Genomic DNA, 22,624 nt, shown 5'->3' with positions numbered 1-22,624 from the left:
CTACATGATTACGAAAAATGTTTGTGTATCAGATGACAGATTTTCCTTTTTTTATATTAGGAGTTGTGATCAAGTTATTGTTGGATTTTAAAAAAGGTGTGAATGGAAAATGAAGAGTTGTGACTTTCATGAAATATTGCAACTTTTATGAAAAGTTGTGACTTCTATGAAAAGTTGTGACTTTTATGAAAAGTTGTGACTTTTATGGAAAGTTGTAACTTTTATGAAAGGTGAAGACCTTTCTGAAAGATTGTGACTTTTCCAAAGGTTTGTGACATTTCCGGTAAGGCACAATAAGAACCTTTTCGCACTATCCTTTGTTTTCTATAAATTGAGGGATTTCCTTTTATTTTAAAATAGAATTCATAGGCTTCTTCTTCAACTACTAAATCTACTATCTAAGTGTACTTTACTGCTGTTGAGTGGTTCGCTGACACAGGAGTTTTTGGTATCTATACTCTGGTGATTGAGATCATTTTACCCTGGGAGGTCATATTCCAAATCAAACCTCGGATACTAGAGGGGAATAATTTCCTTAAGGGGACATTGTGAATTCCGTGAACTTGATCTTTTTCCTATTAAAAATTTTCCAGATTTTGGTACGTGTTTTACAAACTTTAGATTTGTGAATTAATTTCAGTTCTTCTATTCTTTTGTTCTTCACTGGTTCATTAAACTTGATAACTTCGTGTTTCTGCAAAGTTTGTTGGAATCAGTAAGATTCTTTAGACACATATTTACAATAATTCTTCTTAAGAAAAATATTTCGTATAATTTTTTAAAAAAAACTGTTTCTGATTCTAGTTTCGCTACTAGTTTTAATTTTCTAGTTATGAAAATATTCTTAAACTTTGATTTCTTACAAAGATGTTCAAACTTTTGTTCTAAGTATGTTCGGAATACAAAATGAACAACAGTTATTGCCACCAATGTAGTGTAGAAAACCAAATGTTTTGAAAGTTGCTTTTTCATTATCGATTATTATTACTAACTAATTCAGGAGTATTAATTATTTCATACTTTTGCTTTAAAGTAGAGGTTTTCTAATACGTAACGCATTTTAACAAGTAATTTCTCAATTTTATTTTTTAAAAAAAATTATATGAACGTGTCATATCACGTCCTAATTTATCAAGATTATGACTTGTAACACCAAGTTGATCTCTTTTGTTAATTTAATTATGTGATTTTGAAGTATAGTGGCAACTTGTTACACACTTACAGGCCACAAATTGAAGTATAGTGTTATTAATTCGAAACGTGTAACCCCAAAGTCATTATCGATGAGTTTGCATTTTTATTCTTTCAGATTAACTCATATTATGCATCTGTATATATATTTAGTCGTGTTGTATTGCATTGTATTTTGACCAATTCAGATTCGCTATTTTTCAGGATTAAACTCGAGATTTTAGTTGAAGTCTCATCATCTCTCTATCTCTTTTAATCATAGCAAGTATACCTAATTTGATCTCCTTTTAATTGGTATCTAAATCAGGCGCATGTTGATTTTGACACCAAATTGGAATGCTCAGTATCTTAGAAATCATGATACAATTGTAAAAATATACTTATTTTTGTATTGTTTTTTGAGTATTAAAATCATGTAATTGCGTTTATTGACTAAAGATAAAATAATTCACAAAGATCTGGTAATGAAAAAGACCAATTACAAAATTAGGATTAAGAAATCTTTTTATGACATCTAAAAAGTGGTCATAAAATCTTTATCTCACTCAAGTTTTATTTATACGGAGTTGGGTAGGCAAGATACTTTGATGCTCTTTTTGTTTGCTTTTTTTCTTTTTTAATAAAAGGGTGTCCCGATCAACTTACACGCAGTTAAACTAATCCTCTAAGTAATGCTGTCCTCCAAAATTTAGACAAATGGAAAAATATGAGCAATTATTTCATATTTTTGTCTCCATTAAGATTTGACAAGATACTTGGTTGCTTTTAACATATTAGAATAATAATTAGAAGCTGAAGATAGAGTGGAAGGACTTGTATACATTCCACTAGGTTGTGTACCCCCTTAACCAATTGGCTAAGTTACAAAAAGTTAGCCTAGCTTGTCATTATTTTACTTATCTGATTAACATCTGGGGTCGTTTACGTTTGGTTGGTAGGATGAGATAGACAAAGATATTCTAAATATCTCGAAATTATTATCCTTATCACACTCATCTATCGACCCCTTCTAAAGAAGCTAAGCTTTGTAGGTGATGAGTGGAAAAGGTAACATGATAAACTTCACTGCAGATACAGATGCAGATGAAACAAAATGCAGTCACAGAAGATATGTTAAATGCCTAACAAAAACAGCTGTACTTAAGAAAATTATCACTCTTTTATTCATTGATATAATGGTTTGTCTAACCTCTGCCCAGAGTATTTTGATTTGCATACAAGAACACAACACAATAAAACAGTATACATTGTTAAAGACCAGTAAAGACACACAAACAAGGAAACACAGATGCCTAGGAAAAGATTAATCACATACTTAAGACTTAGACAAGACCTCTCGAGAACAACTAGAGACTCTAATTTCACAAAAAATATTTGTTGATACTAGATGGAAGACGGACCGCGATCATTTTGACCAAGTTTAGATGGCTGAGGGCTGGGAGTTTGTTTTATTTCAAGTCCCTTGCCATTGAATCTGGGGCTTCTTTCTCCTCTTAGTACATTGATTCTTGGACTATAAGCCCTTTGAGATAACTGTGGGCTGTGTGTTGACTTGATTTCATCAAGAGAGGTAGGAGTTGAACTAGTTACTCTTGGGCTGCATGAACGCCTAATCTCCCCACGGCTTCTTGTGATCATATCATCAAGAACCTCACCACTATCAATGCAGGCTGGTCTTCCCTGAGGATCTTGATCCTGCAAGTGCATAAATTATAGGATCAACAAGATGATATCAGGACAGTTTCTATCATACATTTCCATCAAAAACTTTTTCATTCACAACTTCCCTAGGCCAAATTTCATATTCTGATTAATGGTTGGTGGTGAACGTTATTTAAGACTGAAGGGATAAAAAAAGAACTTCTTTTTAAAAGCTGAAAGATGTAGGAAGGTTTTGACAACTTACTCCATAGGACATGTTGTATGCTATTGCAGGGGCTTCTTCATATTCTGCAGCGTCTAGATCTTGTAAATGTGCTCCTTTGAAGAACTTGGGAAGCAAATACTGGCGCACTGGGACTAGAAGCATGATCAACAAAGGGAAAAGAACACCAGCTATTGGTATCCATGTGATGCCGAAACAAAGGAGCAAATAAAATGTCTGAAACAAGGTGAACCAGGCAATTGTCTTGAAAGGTACTGTCTCGACAAATGTTGCATGATTATCTTCCAAGACCCTGACAAATGTGCAGATTAGGAAAGGTATAGCAGAAGCGATATCAGAGACAAAACCGACTACATTCTATTTGTATAATGTAAGAACCTCGTGGGTAACTGTAAGAGGTTATGGTGAAAATGAGGATTGATTCTAACTCTTTAAGGTCTTTCAGAAAAGAAAGTTTTTAGTTCACTTAAGAAGTCATCTCTTTTTTAAAGATTCTAATCAGTCTTAATTACTTTAGACCTCTCTCTGGGATGTGATCTGACAGGCACACTTGTAACTTACGAAACAATATTAGAATAAAATAGATGGGAAGTAGAGTAGGGACTGAGATATGATCGGAGCATTGGGCAGTGACTTACTTGTATCTTCTACTTGGTGCAGTGAAAAGCAATAATATCCTCTCCCAAAACTGATTTCCTGGCAAGCTCTCTATTGCCATGAAAGCAAAGTATCCCCAGAGAACAGAAGAAGGAATCCTTTTCAAGATAGGCATAGCAGCCACACAAGCACCAACCATTAACGCCTGAAGGAGATTACTTAGACGCTGTTCTTTGACTTCTACTGGTAAGAGCTCATCAATATCCTTATCCACATCAAAGACTGTCTCGTCGACTGGTGCGTCTATGTACCCGGTACTCGATGCCCGTTGAACTGTGGTCTCTTTTAGCTCTTTCAATCCCTGTTAAAGGAACACTGTAACAATAAGCATTTTAACTATCTTAACCCTATCCATTTGGAAATGACTCACTATTTACCAGGCCAGAAGGAGTTTGATACACAAGGGGAGTCTGCATCTCGTTGTAAGCCTCCTGCATGCTCCTATATAATTGGCCAAGATTTGCATTTTTATCAATGTTTTTTTTCGCTGTTGAGGCAAGTTTATTCCGTAAAAGCTGTTTCAAATGAAGTGCGAAAATTAGAATACTCTCCGACATAAGAAAATTAGACTGATCATCCTAAATTTACCAAGAAAGCATGAGAAAACAAATACTTGATAAACTAAAAACTTTTTCCATTCTGGGCCCATCATGTGGTTTTGATTACATAATGAATAATTAAGATTTCACATGTGCCTACTGCCTAGCAAGCTGGTGTTTGGACTTGCATTATTCTACAAGAAAGTAAACTTCCAATTCAAGGTTACAATTTGTGGAGAACTGTGTAGACTTCTATATTGAGAGATAATTTCAGTACCTGATGTTTCAGAGTGGCCAAGCTTTTTGTGTGCATTGGAGATTGTGGAATGACTCCATTTGAAGGAGGAATGCCAAGAAGACCGCATATAATGACCTAGTGAACATAGAACGTTATTAATGTACTCTTATAATGTAAAATTGATGTTAACAAACAAGAAAGCCAGAGTAAATAGCATACCAAGAAGCCCAAAAGAAGGAGGTCGTAATGATATGAGGAAGGTTTCTTTAGATTGAACTCTTTCTGTTGGGAAAGTTGAGATGCAACACTGTGATCGAAATAGTAAAGGACAGCAATCATTGTGGCTGGGATAAACGCTCCGACAATATATAGAGGAGGAACATGCATCATTTCCTGTAAAACGCATCATCTTGAGTTTTAAAATATGCAAGATCAAATGGATAACAATATCTCAAATCTTAAATCCATGATCTTGAGATTGATCAAATACTACAGATTTTTTAAGCAAAGCACCTTGATAACCGTCCAATTTGAGTAAGCTCCAGGTGACCATGGATTGGGGCTGAAAAGCCTCCGTGGTATCCCTTGTGGAACATCACGTGCTGGTATGTAAGAAACAGCCGTCCAAACAAGCACCATTAGTGGGACACCATAGTCAGCAATAAATCCTCGAAACCAGCCTTTGAACAACATTGAAGTGTCAGCAAATTAATAAATTACCTTCTTAGTTAAACAGGAAATAACCATTCTAAATCGATGACTATTAGCAAGTGCCTTACCTACAAACTATATCAGATATTAAGGATAAGGATAATATGTTTTTAAGACGATAAAATTTCATTCTGTTTTCAGTAATATTCACATAGTTATTCAGAATAATAAACCTGTTCCATAACGCCAGGATCTAGCTTTACGGCTCCTCAGTGCGGTAAGAAGAAGCCCGAAAGATAAAACTAGTGCAAACATTCCATTTCCAAAGCGCCAAGAAGGTGATAATGCAGCCTGACGAGGATTTTCTCTCTGAGGTATGCCAAACTCCTCCACCAACCCCTGCATTTTTGCGACAAGCATTGAAATTTAGGAAAGCATTATGCTAATTCTAAGAATATTGTCCCAATATGTTATGACAATTGAACAAATTGGTGGAAAACCCTGTCTTTGGTGCAAACCAGCCAATAGTGGAAAAACTCTAGAAATGGGTCATAACTCATAACTGGCTTTACTGATGCTAAAAGGTAATTGGTCTTCCAAACCTCGCCAAATACTGAAAATAGTTCGAAGAAGACATAAATTTCATAAGTTTTTTGGTTATTTAGCTGAGAGCTTCACAAAGATAAAGCTTTCATTATAGTGAATGTAAGTCGGCTGCTACTTTCTGAGAAAAAACAACAGCAGAACTAAGACTTTTTTTTATGTTCTTCATGATTATGTTGGTTTGATGCACTCTGCATTGCTTTCAATTTGTTTTTTCTGATCAGGAGATTGACGGAAAACTAGGATCATGTAACATATTTAAGTTTGGTTACCTTAATAGCCTCTTGCATAAAGAGCATTGCTATGAGCATGCCGAATAATTCACCAGCCAGACGTGTAAATCTGTTTATTATGGAGCACGCCCCCAGAACGGCTAGCAAGAAAAGCAGAAAGGCGGTCCAAACACAAACCCTGCACATAAACATGTTAGAAAGGACGATGATGAGGCTAGGAAGAGTTTGAGAGTGCTCAGCAGTTACCATCCTGTCCAGGCTAGAAAGAGATTCGGACCCAAGTCCTTCCGATCTTTCGCAAAGTTGAACATGAAAGTGTACATCAAGACAGTTGGCTCAGCTACTCCTAGTATAAGGAGTGGCTGTCCACCAAGAATGGAATGGATTACACCACAAAGTGCTGTTGAAGCAAGAGTCTGCACTGCAGTTATACTTCCATCTGAGATAACATTTGACAGAAATGACATCTCAGTGACTATACCATCAATAAGAGGTAGCTGATACAAGTGGAAAAGATCAAATCTAACCGGTGCTTCTTTCCAGTTGCTCCCCGAATGAAATAACCGGAATTGCTGATGCAAAGAAAATGTAGGTCGTTGGAGCCAGGATCCTGCGACAGCATATGATAGACAACTTTTATGCATCCAAAAAATGTATAGAGAATAAAATAATTTACTACTACTACTTATGCACTACACTGTTTATAGTACAATTTAACTGAAAAAGAATGCTTTTCCAAGTGCAAATCATTGATAATTAAGTTGCACTTCAGCTAACCTGATACCAGCACGGAGACCACCAGTCCAGTCTTGCTTGTAGCATAACAATCTCCCCTTGAGATCATTCTTGATTCCACGTAGGGGAACAAATGTTTCTTCCATGATCACTCAAAATTTGTTCGAAATGAAGGGTGGAAATTTTGTTCTTTTTTTGTTTCGTTTTGACAGATAAGAAAACTCAAAGGACAACAAACTAACACAGAATCGAAAGGACTCGAGAGGCCAATATCAAACTCAACTAGACTTGCATAGGCAAAGGAAAAAAAACTTTGGGCAGGAAGACAACAACACTTACTTGACCATGACTAGAGTGTTTTGGATAAAACAGATTATTGGCTGATTCATTTAATTTAACTGTATACTGACCTTCATTAAGGTCCATAAAAATAAGATGTTATATATATCTAACTCTACATATTAACAGATTTACAAAGAATACAAGTTAGTATAGAACAAAAGAATCAGTTAGCAATGAATACTATATATGTCTAGAGATATGTCAAACAAGCCTATTTGAATTCCATAGGACCAGAAGCAATATCAATTTAACGGAGTAAAGCCATAACTAATAAAAAAAAAGCAAAACTTAACGAAAGGAAATGAAGTACTCCATCTACAAAGATCTCGAATTAACGGTTGACTCCGAAAAGCTCTAGATCCATTACATGTATATAAAGAGAATACAAGTTGCCACCAAAATGCACTTCAACAAGAACAAAGGGCAAACAGGGATCTAATTTTCAGTTACATGTCAGAACTTCAATACTATCTGATAAAGCTATTTGGTGACAAAAATACCAAGAATCACGAATTTAGCGAGACCCCATTTATAGAAAAAGTTGATTTTTAGTGGTTTAAAGTAAGTTTAACCAAATGGGTATATGAAGAAAGCAAGATTTAACGAGAACCCATTACCAAGAACTTGAAAAGGAATGATTTTAACAATGAATTAGCCAAAGGGGTACCAAAGAAAGTAGCTTTTCACTCTTACATTACCTAGAATTAGAACCCTTGAAGAAAAATTAGTTATTTGAGCAGAGCAATAACCAGTTTACATGAGTCAATAGAAGAAAATGAATAGGAAGTCTAACAAAATGTAGCAAGAAAACTCAATGCAGATATGGAGGAGTAATGGGTGAGTTGCTGATGGAAGTAAGCTTCTCTATGGTTGAGGGATTATTGGCTTCAACAAAGTGAGAGGTGAGTCACTATAAATAACTCCAGATTTTTTTTGAAAACCAACAAACAAGTGATTGAAAAGAAAAAAAAAAAGGGAACTAGTAGTTATTTGGTGAGTGAAACTATTAGTGTTTTTTTTTTAAAAAAAATAACATTTAACAGATCAAGATTATCATTTAGGGGTGTCAGTAAAAAAAAATAATCTACGAGGTTAATAGGAATAGAACACACACGAAATTAAAAGAAATTCGCAATATCTTAATCATTAGACTAAATTTTAATTTAGAACCGATAAAAGAGTGTCACTTGACACTCTTAGGTAAGGGTGGGTTCACCCTTGGTCGAAAGGATTTAAGTTGAGTATGATTAAATAGAGTATATGGTATCACAAGAGATATATCGGTTAGTAAGAATTGGTATACAAGTTATATATAAAAGAGAAAGTTTGACTATTTTGAATTTTAAGAAAATGAGGAGATTGATGAGGATATTGCACATCGTACTGAAGTGAGATGAATGAAATTGAAATTTGCATCATCTAAGACACTATGTGATACAAATGTGTCCCTCATACTACTTAAAAGTAAATTTTATAGAGTGATTTTTAGACTACCAATTACATTATATAACATCGACGAATGGTCAGAAATTACACATTTAGAAGATAAAAATAGCTGAGATGCGAATATGCTTAGATAAATGTGTGGATTAGAAAAGATAAAAATAGGAACAAAGATAAATGGTGCAAGTTCAATGTGTCCTTTGTGGTTGACAAAATGTGAAAAATAGATTGAGATAGTTTAGATATGTGAAGCATGTGTCTTCTTAAAAAGGTATGAGAAAAGACAGAAGCATGAGAGGTCGGTGATAATAACTTTGAAAGAGATAAAAGTCAAGTGGAGAGATAATTTAACATGACATAACTTAATATTTCTGATTCACGAATACGCCTCCCCAATAAGAGAGCCTCGAAGTCGAGAATTAAGATAAATAGTTTGTATATACTCGATCATTCTGTCTTCCCAGTGGTAAATCAAAATTCAACTACTTGTTCCCTTTCTAGTATTTTTGTTATTATACTAGCATCATTTGATATGACACTGGTGTTATATTTTTTTTTTTCTCTTTCATGTTTATAAAAATTATGATTAATGATTTATCAAAAATAATTTTTTTTTATCTTTTAGACACTCGTTTAGATTTGAATATACCTTATTCTTTTATTTTTAGTGAACTCCACTTGTAGAATTATTATTTTTTCTTAATAATTAATAATGTTTAGTTAATTAGGAGATATTAAGGGGAGACAAAAACAGTGTTCAACTGAAAAGCTTATTTCATGACTAGGAAATGGATCGCAAAAAAGGCTGTGGATAAAAAAAAACACAACCACAAACTCACCTTTAATTAACTACTTTAGCTAATTAATCTTGCTTAATTTAATACAAAAAAATTGGAAAGTAGTATAAAAAATAAATATTTTGGCTGTTGATTAAATTGCCCCTAATTCTCTAATCTATATATATAATTAAGTGAACTGTTGTTGGAGTATGACATAATTTTTGAGAAAAATATTTAAAAACATAAATTAACGTTTTACTATTTTAAACTATAAAAAAAAATCGCAACAATTCAGAGTAAAGCATCAACACCTTATTAATGTAATTCATAACACATATTTTAAAATTTAAATTAAACGAAAGTGAAATTAACTTGTTAATATTACCTAATATATACACTTCACATCATACTCAATAACACAAACGAAATTGGAGATATTGTCATTTTTGCCATTTAAACAGAATAATTGTATTTTAGTAAAAAATAAAATAATAATTAATAATGCCTTAAGAACAAGTTATGGCACTTTATAGCCAGCTAATTGACGTACAATTTAGTTAGCTAAAATTCCAAGTTAGTATTTCTGAAATTCATCAATTTGTCCACCTTAATAACTTTTTATTATATTATTTTATACAGAAAACAAAAATAAATAAAAGCACCGATGGAACATTTATTTTATTTTTTTATAGAAAAAAAACATTACCTAAGTTGTCAACCACATTTAGGAGTTAATATTATTGTAACTGAGCTTTAAAAAATTAAAATTTTGCTCATCTGTTATGACCTTCATCAATAACTCATGTTATGTAGGTTTTTTAAAAATTTTGGAAAAATAATTTACGCATCTATATTATATAAATAAGTTAATTATTTAAAATATATTATTTTTTTATTATATATTAAACTCAATAAGCAATCAGAACCTCTTCTAATTGATGCTATTTATAATTACACGATAACATATTTTATCATATTTTCTAATACTTAATTAAAAAAATTATAATTTTAACGTTATTTCATAAAAAGATCGTATAAAATTAAAACGCGATAACTAAATGAATAGAAGGGAGAGTACTGTGTCTACAGCAAAGCACGCATTTTAATCTAATAGACAATACTTTTAATATATATATATATATTAGGTCAACTAATCCTTTCCATGTCTCTTCCACCCCACACCCCTCCCTTAATTATGATGTAATTTGTCCCTATTCTATAAAATTACACAAAATAATCATATGATTAGATCTTAATTATGCATGTTCAATGAGAAAATAAACCTAGGATTGCATGATGAATATTTTTATTTTTATTTTTATTTTAGAAGAGTTTTCAAATGCATGTATGTAAAAGAAAAAGGCCCTTATATACCTTTTTAAGTGTAAAAGTGGGATTACCTAATTAATTAGAGATTCCTCTCTTTTTTGCTACATTTAAAAGGCACCTAATTAACTTTTTTTTGTTAATGCCAGCATGTACTTAAAGTTTTAATTTATTTCATTTAATATATCTTCTTTCATTTTCTAGTGGAAGATCATTAATATGTATATTTTAAAAAATTGATACTACATAGTATTAATTTATTATGTGTTATAAAAGAGATCTGCCTATCATGCTATCTTATTGATAAAGCCACTAGCACACCACTTCCATTAGCTACAGTTATTTTTTACTCTCATGAGTCATGGTGTTTGACCATTAATTTGTTATTCCATTTCGATCAATTAATATTGTCAATCTTTTTAAGTTATTGCACTCTCATATTTTAAAAAGATATTCAATTAATCACTCTCTTTTTTTCGATATAGTATAATTTTATCTTATATAAGAAATGATTTTAAATAAAAGAATATAGAAAGTTGAAGAATAGGATAAAAGGTTAATATAAGTTACTACAAAATAAAAATTAACGTCAGACAAAATTTTGAAGCTACAGTTTAATAATCACATGCTAATTCATTTAATGATATATTATAAGCAAATTCAATTAGTTTGAAATTATTTAGCAACAAATTACATATTATTAATTACCATAGATTTTATAGCTAATTTTATATTTTACGACCGCACATAAAATTTTGACTCACTTTTTGGTTGGATTAGGCTTGGGGTGGGGTGGGGGGTCTCTGGCAACATTGTATCTATTTTAGTATTAGGTCTATACATGTAGTTTCTTGGTTGTTTTTTTTCTGTTAAACAAGATGATATATTATATATAATTTTATATATATATATATATATATATATATATATATATATATATATAAAAAAAAAATTCTTAACTAATACTTAAATCGATGATTTATTAAAAGAAACAAGTAAAATTTACGTATGTTTTACCTTTTCATGCCCTATGTTATGAAATTGCATTGAATATATTATTCTTGTTAAGATTTTAATATTTCATTTTTCTTAATTTTACATTGGCCAAGTACACAATAATCACCAAACAGTCGGTTCAGTTTTTGGTCCTACAAAATTATATAATTGAAGTCTACTATATCTCCATGATTGAAATATATAGATAGAGGAGATATATTTAACCCTAGCTAGGGTTTATCTCTTACGAAACTAGTAATTTAGTGTGTCTTTATTAGCCTCCTTTATTGGTTAATTAATTAAATCAATCCCAATTATATTTTTCTTTCGGTGAATTAAGTCTTATTCCTGAAAGGCTATTTGACAAAAAAAAAATAAAAAAATCAAGTTTCAATCTTCATTTCATTGGCTTATATATAATAATATTAATTTCTCAAAACCTATGCAAGTGTTTGCGTCAATTGCATAACTACTTCAAAAAGTTAACCTTACTATGAGTTTAGCCCATAACGTCATGCACCTATCAATAATTAAAATATAACAAAAATCAATTATAGATTTGGATTGTGATAGAATAGTTGATGTCGCTTTATTTTTTAATTCAATCTTTTAGATTTGAGCCCCAAGGAATAAAAAGGTTCAGTTGATAGCATTGCTCCTAAAAATGAATCATATAATATACAAATCGAAATTTATTCAGACTCAATACAACTACAAATACCAAACATGATTTGATTGGAAATCAAAGTTGATTGTTCAAATTTCCTTTTCTCTTTTAGTTTGTCGTCTTTGGCTAATATAATTCATTTTTATACGTGTAAAATGGGTGTGATATATAAACAAAACATATCAACACAATATATCCCCAAATAATCCAAAGTAAATATTAATTTTACAAAATGGAATAAAGTAGTTTTACGAAAAAATAATTGTTCATTTCTTTTCTTCTTTTATATAACAAAAAAAGTCAAATAGAAAAAGATCACTCAATCGATTAAATAGCTATTTTATCCTCTAAATTATCAACCTAAGTCGCAATTTTTTTTTAAAAAAAAAAACTATTTTAATCCTATAACAAAAGTTGACAATTTAGAGAATAACAAAGGTATTTGGCTAGTTAAATATAACGTTTTGAACGTTACAAGTATAATTAAGTGATTTTCCTGTTACAAAATAAATAAAAAAACATAAATAACTTCTGTGATAATTTGAGTAATGAATTATTAAGTACTTTAGTTACTCTATTTTGAAGAAAATCATTAATGAATTGATCTTGTCAAACTTTGAATAAACGCAAAGAGTTGACTTTTTCGATCCAAATGTTGTTCATTGAACTGATGATTGCAATTCTCAACCAACATGTGCAAACAAGTAAAAATAATAATAATAATAATAATCTACTTATTATATATTAAAAATATATATAAATTAAAGTGTGAATTATTTCTAATATATATATATATATGATTGATTATAACCACTTAGAGTCAGCGGACGGTTTCTCAGTCTAATTATTTTTTATATAAATAAATATATAGTGATGATAATAATGAGAATAGACATTGCAGGCTGATGTGATATTTTCTATTGTCAATGCCTCAGCAGTTTTGATTTTTAATGCCAAGAAAATTGATTAATTATCTTCTTTTGACTTTGCACTATCCTTCCATAAGCACATATGTATGGAAAATATAAATATTTTATATAGTTCATATGCATGATAGTTTAGGTGTAAGCAAAAATTGAATAGAAAAGATATTATTGGGTTATTTTTATTCGATCGATAGGTTTTTAATGATTTAGTAAAAAAGTTTATTAGGTTATTGATTTAGTGTTAGTTTTTACTATAGGGTTATCATATAAACCAATAACTCATTAATATGATGGTAATTTATCGCTACATCCTTCATAATAATTCAATATAACTAGACATTTTATTAATACTCTACACTACGGCCTACACACAAATCACATAGGAAATTTCACATAATGTTTTGATGGAATTTCTTATTATATTTTTTATTTTACTATATCAAAGCATTTATAGTGAATTTGTTTGTCTTATTGTTTCGCACCAAATTGTTAGAGAAGTGAAAAATCATACAATATTTATTTTAACATTTTTTTATTAGATAAATCGAAAATCGAATTTTTAATTACCAAACATCAATAAACCTATTCAATAAAAAAAATATCTTACTGATTTGTAATTGATTTAGTGTACTTAAAAATAAAAAATCAATAAATCAAAACGATAATATATACATAAAGCCAAAACCGAATCGATTGAACGCCAGTTAATTAATTCATATTATGTCTATAAAATATTTTAAGTTAATTATAAGTAGCATATAATTGCTCTTTTTTTTTTTTTGAACCATGTAAATATAATAAAATGCAAATGTTTCTAAAACTAATTTTTGATCACGCTTACGTATCAAGGGTAAAAATTCAAAATTAACTATTTGACATCAAAGAACCTGATGGAACTTAATAAGCAATAGTCGAAATTGAAATTCTCTAAAAAAAATAGATCAATCGATAGTAAAATATCGTTAAATAACTGATGCAATTATTATAATTTATATTTTGGACCTTCAAGGTGATATTGTGTTACACTAAAATATCAATTTGCTATCTAGTTCAAAATTAGTCTGTCAAATACTTATACTTCATATAGAAATAACCCTTTGGAAGCTTGAACGTTAAGATTACCCAATAACATATGAACTATATATTAGTATTAAATATGATTTATAATAATAAAATATGATTTGTTTATATTAGGAAGTAGGAACTTGTTTTTTTCTAGCTTAAATGAAAATTTTAATCGAATGATTATGGTGGGACTGAGAGAGAACTTAATAATTTTTAATTTAATTTTCTTGAAGTCAAAAACTAAAAAATATAATCAAAATATTTATATCCAATCCAAATAGCCTAGATGCCCGCTATCCAGGGACGGAGCTAACATATATTCAGGGGTTCATTGAAATCCCCTTCGATGAAAAATATTATTATTATTTTTAGTTAAATTTTTATTTTATGTATATATGTTGAACTCTTTTGCTTAGTTCGTAAGTTTGCTTCTTCAGATTAATTAAACCCTCTTGTTAAAAATTTCTAACTTCGTCATTGTCACCACCTCTACCCTTTGTGTTATTTCTTCATAGATATGGGATTTTTTTACCTTAAAAAGCAATGCAGTAATGAGATTTGGAAGTGACCATTATGGGTTTGTCTCCCTATAATGATAATAAGATAAATTTAATTTTAAGCTAAGATGAACAAGATAAGCATTACAACTCTTTGTTCCTTTATTTCATACCTAATCCTCAATGTAATATATATACATAGTACTAAAAGTTTTTAATTATGATGCATGAAACCTAACATCTTGATTGGATGTTTTGGTTTCTTTTGATTGTTTTGTGCTTCAAAGGATAAATAACCTCCAAACTAAATAAAATGTCTATTAGGTTAAGTTGTATTCAATTTTTTAGATATGTCATAATATAATTTAATGTATACATTTTATGATTATAAGTTGTTCTTCAATATTAAAAAAAATATGTCTATATTCATTACAAGCTAAAGATTTTATTATATGTATATTTAAAACTATCCTGATCAGGATAGGGTAGAATAATTAAGTATGAGAATGACAAAAAAGGATGAAAATTCACTCCAATTTTGAGTGTAATGTGAGGATTAGACTATGCTTATGTAAGATTTTTTGTATTTTATTTAGTTATAGCAAGTTGTACACGAATTATTGGCTTGGATGCGACCGTCACTAAAAAATTAAATCGCTCGCACATCGTAGCTAACAGAATTTTTTGATAATTTGTTAATACTAATCGAAAAATAGATCGCATGATATTTTGTTATTTAGCTATATGATTATATATGTCTCTAATTCTTAATTTTATTATATTTTTTAGTTAATGATCAAAAACACATTTAGAATATCTTTTTTTTTTTAACTTTATACCTACATTATCAAGTGTATATGTCAGTTTCTGTAACGACCCGTTTAGTCGTTTTGAGCAACAGACTTCAATTCTGGAAAAACTGGCAGAAGCGACGGACCCCACGACAGAACGTCATGGGCACGATGGACCGTCGAGGGTGTCTCGTCCCAAAACACTTGGAAATTCTGAAATTTGGGTGCTGAAATCGACTCTCTGAACTCTGTGACGGACACGCAGGACGGACCGTCACAGGCACGACGGACCGTCGCAGGGTCTCGTTTCAAAACACTTAGAAAATCTGAAATTGGGTACCAAAAATCGACTCTCTGAACTTCGTGACGGAATGGCAGAACGGACCGTCACAGGCGTGACGGACCGTCATAGATTGTTCAGTGGAAATTGACTCTCTGACCCTTGCGACGACCTGCAGGACGGACCGTCGCAGGCACGACGGCCCGTCACAGTTTGCATAATCCCAGTTGGAGTCGGATTTCTGGTTAAGTTTTAAAGGACGTTTTTGACTATTCTTGCCTTAATTATAAAGTTCGTGGGTTTATATTAATAACTCAAATTCTTGGGGGTTAAAAGAGGTAACCCTAAGTTAATTAGTGGGGTATTATTGCCATCTTTTATTCTTAATTATATACTAATTAGGGTAAAAGAAAGAGGGTTTGAATAAGAAAATAGAAAGAACAAGAAGGGAGAGAGAGAAACGATCGAGAAGAAGAGGAAAACACCAAGCTTTGAGGATTAACTTGCTTGATTTCAATTCTTCGGTGGAGGTAGGTTATGGTTATTTCATGCTATTCGTAGTAAACTCTTAATATCGAATGATATGTGTTAGTAGTATTGTAAACCTTCTATATGCTTAATTGTATGCTTGCATGAATGATATGATTATGTAATTGTGAATAAATAAGCATGATGAAGCTATTGAATCCCAAATCTTGAAAAGAAACCCTAATCTACTTTGTTAATGATGATGCCTTGGTATAAAAGAAGGCTTGATGAACGAAAGTGGTAAGATTAGGGGATCGGGTGCCACGTTCCGGTACCAGGATAGAATATGGATCGGGTGCCACGTTCCGGTACCAGGATAGAATATGGATCGGGTGCCACGTTCCGGTACCAGGATAGAATATGGATCGGGTGTCACGTTCCGACACCAGGATAGAATATGGATCGGGTGCCACGTTCCGGTACCAGGATAGAATATGGATCGGGTGTCACGTTCCGACACCAGGATAGAATATGGATCGGGTGTCACGTTTCGACACCAGGATAGAATATGGATCGAGTGCCACGTTCCGGTACCAGGATAGAATATATGGATCGGGTGTCACGTTCCGACACCAGGATAGAATATGGATCGGGTGCCACGTTCCGGTACCAGGATAGAATATGGATCGGAGTGTCACGTTCCGACACCAGGATAGTATATTGAGGAGCGGAGTGTCACGTACCGACACGAGGGGAATAAAGATAATGAATCTTGAAATATGATAATATATCCAATCTAATGAACTAAATTCCCAAATGAGTATGATGAGGAGGTGTGAGTCCTCATTGATGTGCTTGGTGTTGTAACCAAGAGTTATGGTAACTATAAATGATGCATGCTAAGGATATTAGTTGATTTTATGATATTGCTTAATACATACTGTTTTCTATTTTGAGTTGGCCGATGATATCTACTCAGTACCCGTGTTTTGTACTGACCCCTACTTTTATGTTTTTCTCTTGTTATTTGTGGAGTGCAGCAAACGTGCCGTCATCTTCGACTCAACAGTAACTCAAGCCAGTCTTCGTCACACCGGATCTTCAGGGTGAGCTAACGCTTCTAGCTTGGACTGGATCTTCTCCTTCATGTCTTGATGCCTTGAACCCCCGGCATGGACTAGCTTCTTATGTATTTTTAGCTTTTAGGATACTCTTAGTTTAGTCATTTGATCGTAGATGTTCTTGTGATGATGACTTCCAGGTTTTGGGAATAATAGATGTTGAATATTGATAGTTATTGAATTGGTTTTTATCAATGAGTTTAAGTCTTCCGCATTACTTTCTGTTGTTATTACATTGAAATGTTAAGGTTTAGATTGGTTGGTTCGCTCACATAGGAGGGTAAGTGTGGATGCCAGTCGCGATCCGATTTGGGTCGTGACAGACAGTTTCTTAAATGAACTATAATCTAGATATGAATTTCAAAAAAAGTAAAATATTTTAGATATATTTTTAACCATTCACTTGACATTATTTAAGTTATAGCTCGAAATAAAATGGTCCACATTTACATATAGAATAATCTGGTCATGAATTTGAACGCAAGCTGTCAAAAATTGGTCGTACCAAAGAATTGATTATATAACTCATAATAGGACAATTAGAACGAAATAATTCTAAATGATCATCATTTGACTTAATTAATTAAAATCAATATAATTGGAAGTGTTAGAAAATGTTTGTGTTAGTTATTTTTATTTCTTTTTAATTCATCAATCAACTAATTTGGATTCTTATGTTTATATTATATAATATATAATTCAATAAAATTACAGAAACTAAAAACGACAAGATGACCTGCATCTATATTCTATCGTATTAGTTTTAAATGAATTTCCAACATAAGTTGACTAATTAAAAATGACGTCTAGCTGCATTTACACAAAATAGAACCAAAAATCGACACAGTAGCAAATTTATTAGTATATGAATTTAGAAAATTTAATGAATGTATTAAATTTTATCTTTGAGTCACTAATCACACTTGGTGGATATGTGGTCCCTTAATATTGTCTTTTGCAAATGCTTACAACTGTAGCTAAATTAGGTTTATGAATTTAATGAATAAATAATGAGATTGTTGTGTTTTAAAGAGTGTAAATGGAAAATTAATTATTTTTTTAAAAAAAAGATATCAAGAAAAATAATACAATTTGAATAGTATAGATTTTTTCGATGGGTTAACCTTGCGATGAGTTACAATTTTTTTTATAACGTTGCTACGTTTATAATGAGTTAAATCTGACTAATATATATTATCTTTATATAGAAATTAAATTCATAAATATGATTTACTATACAAAGATGCCTCTCTTATTATGATAATTTAAAGGGAAAAAAATAAATATATCTCTGAATTATCATAAATACTATCCAAATATCTTTCTTTATATTTTTCAGACATTGGTGTCTCTGCTGTTCAAAAACTAGAGCATATATATCCATTCACCGATCTGACAAGACATATATGATCAAGTTTTCGAATAAAAGAAACATCGATATCCCAAAAATATGACAAAGAGTATCTACATATCATTTATAATAGTTTAAAGATATACTTATCCTTTTTTCCTGATAATTTAAATAAATCAATTAGAAGGTCCCTTTTTACTTTTAAAAAAAATTAAGCACTAAGGTCCCCATATGTTTTCCTCTTTAAGACATATTTTTTTCTAATTCTAATTTTTTTTATAAAAAAAAGGTTAAAGTATTTTCTTTTTGGTTTAAAAAGAACTTATCTCAGCAGTTATTAAATGGGAAAAAAAAGGCCAAAGTCATATGCGGTCACTCAAACTTGTCCCGATTATTCATTTAGACACCTCAACTAGATGTACTACCTATTAAACACTTCAACCATTCTGAATTTGAACCATTTGAACATTTTTTCGAGAATAAACAAAAAATAGAGGATGTGTGAAATACACTCGCGCTGACATGTCAATTTGACCAATTAAATAATGACATGTGTTATTTTTTAATCCAAAAAATTATTTAAACATTATATTATAAAGTAAAAAAATTTAAAAAATTATTTTAAAGTAAAAAAAAATGAAAAAAAAATAAAACTTAAACACCCACTTCCCTGCCCCTTCAACTGGAACAAAACATACATTTCCTCTAACTCCATTAATGGCGACCCTCCCCTCCCCTCCCTGTACAGTTCCATCTTTAACCCAACAATTTTTTTTTATCAGCTTTTTTATTATTTATAACTTTTTACTTCATCTCGTTTTTTAGGTAGAGAAAGATGGGCAAAAACATCTCTCCGAAAAAATTTTTAAATGAAACAAAATATTAAGAATTTTGAAACCTTTAGAATGATGGGGGAAGAAGATAAACACTGAGACTAAGAATTTTGAAATATGGATATGGAGGTTGGGGTGGGGTTGATAGGAACAAGGAAGAAGAAGAACTGTTCTTCTTCTTTTTCTTTTTTGTTAATTTTTTAAAAAAAAAATTAACTTAGGGGTATAAATTAAGAAAAAAAAGAAAAATATTATTTTTAATAAATTAACGCGCTCAATGAAAGTGAATTACACGTTTTTGCCATGTCAGCATTTTGTGTCTAATAGGAATGATTTTTGAACAAATAAAATGTTCAATTGGCACAAAAATTAATTGAAGTGTCTAAATGAATTATGCGAACAACTTCAAATGGCCGGAAATGACTTAGGCCAAAAAAAAACATAAATAAGCTATTTGCAGCACCAAAGGACAAGTTTACTTTCTCACATAACAAACACCATGGCTGTACGGACGAAAACAAAGTAAAAGTTACACGTGCAACAACTATATACTCATAATAAGAAATTCAAGAAAGTAAAAAATATATTTTAAATTTCGTAATTTAAAAATATGCCAAACATTCACATATGATAAATTATTGGGAAAATGTACGAGTACTCTCTCAATTTATATCCGAAATTTCAGAGACATATTTATATTATACTAAGTAACTATTATCCCCAAACTTATTTTATAAGTAATTATCTACCCTTTTCGGCTTACGTGGCACTAGTTTGAAAGAAAAAGTGAATCAGCGTTGGGTTCACAAGATAGTGCCACGTAGGCCGAAAAAGAGTAGAAAATTATTAATAAGATAAGTCCAGGAGGGTAATAGAAGCTTAATATAGTACAAGTGTGTCTCTAAGATTTCGGACATAGATTGAGGGGTACTTATGCAATATCCCTAAATTTTACTCTAATTTCTAATTTCATGATATTAAACATGTCACGTATTTGATTTGTAATAGATTAAAAAATAAAACAAATAAATTAATACTAAAGGAATAACTTTAATTGGTTGTAACTAAACGGTAGAGCTTTTCTTTTGCATAATAAGTTGGTAGGTCACTTGAATTAAACGACAAAAATATATTATGTATTGTTTGTTTGATTATATTAAAATTATTATTAAGTGTACCTTTTCCTTTCGAGAGTTGATCTTTTAATTTTTTTTATAAAGGTTGTTGTGACAATAATTGGTAAGTATATACTTCCGTCTACATTAGAGTTTTTTGAGAAATTTACAATATATTATCAAAAACTTTAAGACAAACTAAATCTATGATAGAAGGAGAAAATGTTGAAGAACAAGAATTAAATTAATTACACTCTAAATAAATATTTAATATTGAAGAACAAGAATGAAATTAATTACCCTCTACTTGCATTTTGTTTGCAACTTGCAAAATCCTACCTATATTTTTTATTTATAAAAATAATAAATAGAGTAAATTGAAATTTTTATCTTGTGCCTCGTATAATTGATGCTAATTGTATGAGTTTCAATTTATTTATTTTTTGTACAATTTAGTTGAACATAACCTCAAAGTTTTGTTGATCTAAAGTTTTTAAGTTTAGGGTTTATCAATTTGTCTGAAGAAAAAAAAATCTTATACATGATTAATTTCAATATTATAATAGATTTTAATTTTTTCGAAATCATTTATCGTCTTAATCTGTCTATTATTTTCTTCTCTTTCATTTAGGTCAATTATATGAGGTAAACCTGATACTAGCTGCTTTATCGGGAAATTTTTTTATTAATATAGGAGTTTTATTTTTTATTTTTTAAAAAAAGAAGCTTAATAACTACTATTAACAATGCTTTTGGATGATTTTAGCCTCAACCTATTTATTTTCTCTTTCAATTTAACATGTGTATATCAATATCAATTATCATTTTTATCAGACAATCGAATCGTCCCCACATGAGCTAAATGATAAAAGAGTTGATTTGATTGAGAAAAAAGAACGTTGCATTGAAGACAACAAAAATTCATTCTTTCCATTCATTGGCAAATATAATTTCCACTTGCATGATTATTAATTTACACAACTTTTTTGAATACATGCAACGCATATGCATGCCTCTTTTTTTTTTTAAATCAACAACTATATAATAATGTAGGAAATAAAGAAAATAAAAATACTCCACTTGTATAATAATATAAAGTTTGTCTAATCCAATAAACCTCAATAATGCAATGTAGATTGAAGTACATTTCCAAATTAGAAAAAAAAAATGTTCATCACATTGAGAAAACTTTTTCTATTTGTTTCTTCTTTTACAGCAAATTAAAGTTGAAAATAAATATAGTCTACTAGCTGCTAAATTGTCATTTATATAGGGGAAGACTCTATACATTATTAATTCCACTAACATCTTTTCATTTTTATTTTTATTTTTTATCTTTGAACTTATTCGATTAATTTTCTTTTGAAGTATGAACATACTAGTTTCTCCGTTCATTTTTATTTGTTCACAATAAACTTTAAATATTTTAAAAATAATAATAGATGAAGTGTACATTTTATCATGATATTCATATTAATTAATTCATGATTATTAATGAATTTAAAAATAATTTAAAATAAGTAATTAATGTTAAGAGTAAAACAAAAAGAAATAATTGTTCTCCTTTAAAAATTGACAAATTATTTTTTTAATATAGTGGATCATAAAAGTAATTATAGTTAAGTCCTATCATTTAGTTCTCGTTAAAATTACCAATGTCTAATCACATGTTTATGATTTGATTATTTTCAAAGTGATTGATTGGAAAATGAGAAGGGAAATGATAATTAAAACAAAAAAAAACTCTAGCTGTTTATTTTTATTGGTTCACTATATTAAAAATAAATCTCAAACTTTTACCTGTTCACATTAATATATCAAGAGAAAAATATATTTTTTCCCCATAATAAATAAAAGTATATACAATAATACATATATTTTATTTATCAGAA

General features: G+C 30.4%; 1 protein-coding gene across 1 annotated transcript; it reads right to left on the bottom strand.

The window, feature by feature from the left end:
• Window positions 1-2,331: 2,331 nt before the first annotated feature.
• On the bottom strand, window positions 2,332-8,069 carry LOC101254395 (probable boron transporter 2). Its single transcript, XM_004241450.4, has 12 exons — window positions 6,775-8,069; window positions 6,525-6,607; window positions 6,244-6,436; window positions 6,037-6,175; window positions 5,395-5,560; window positions 5,024-5,190; window positions 4,730-4,903; window positions 4,550-4,645; window positions 4,111-4,248; window positions 3,715-4,034; window positions 3,098-3,368; window positions 2,332-2,886 (listed from the first exon to the last, which is right to left on the bottom strand). Exons 1-12 carry the CDS (start codon window positions 6,876-6,878, stop codon window positions 2,575-2,577), a joined length of 2,163 nt encoding a protein of 720 aa, XP_004241498.1. The 5' UTR covers window positions 6,879-8,069; the 3' UTR covers window positions 2,332-2,574.
• Window positions 8,070-22,624: the final 14,555 nt, after the last annotated feature.

The sequence above is a fragment of the Solanum lycopersicum genome, chromosome 6, assembly GCF_036512215.1.
Source record: "Solanum lycopersicum chromosome 6, SLM_r2.1".
Taxonomy (NCBI): domain Eukaryota; kingdom Viridiplantae; phylum Streptophyta; class Magnoliopsida; order Solanales; family Solanaceae; genus Solanum; species Solanum lycopersicum.
The sequence above is the reverse complement of the archived record's forward strand: the minus strand, read 5'-3'. Positions and strand labels throughout refer to the sequence as shown.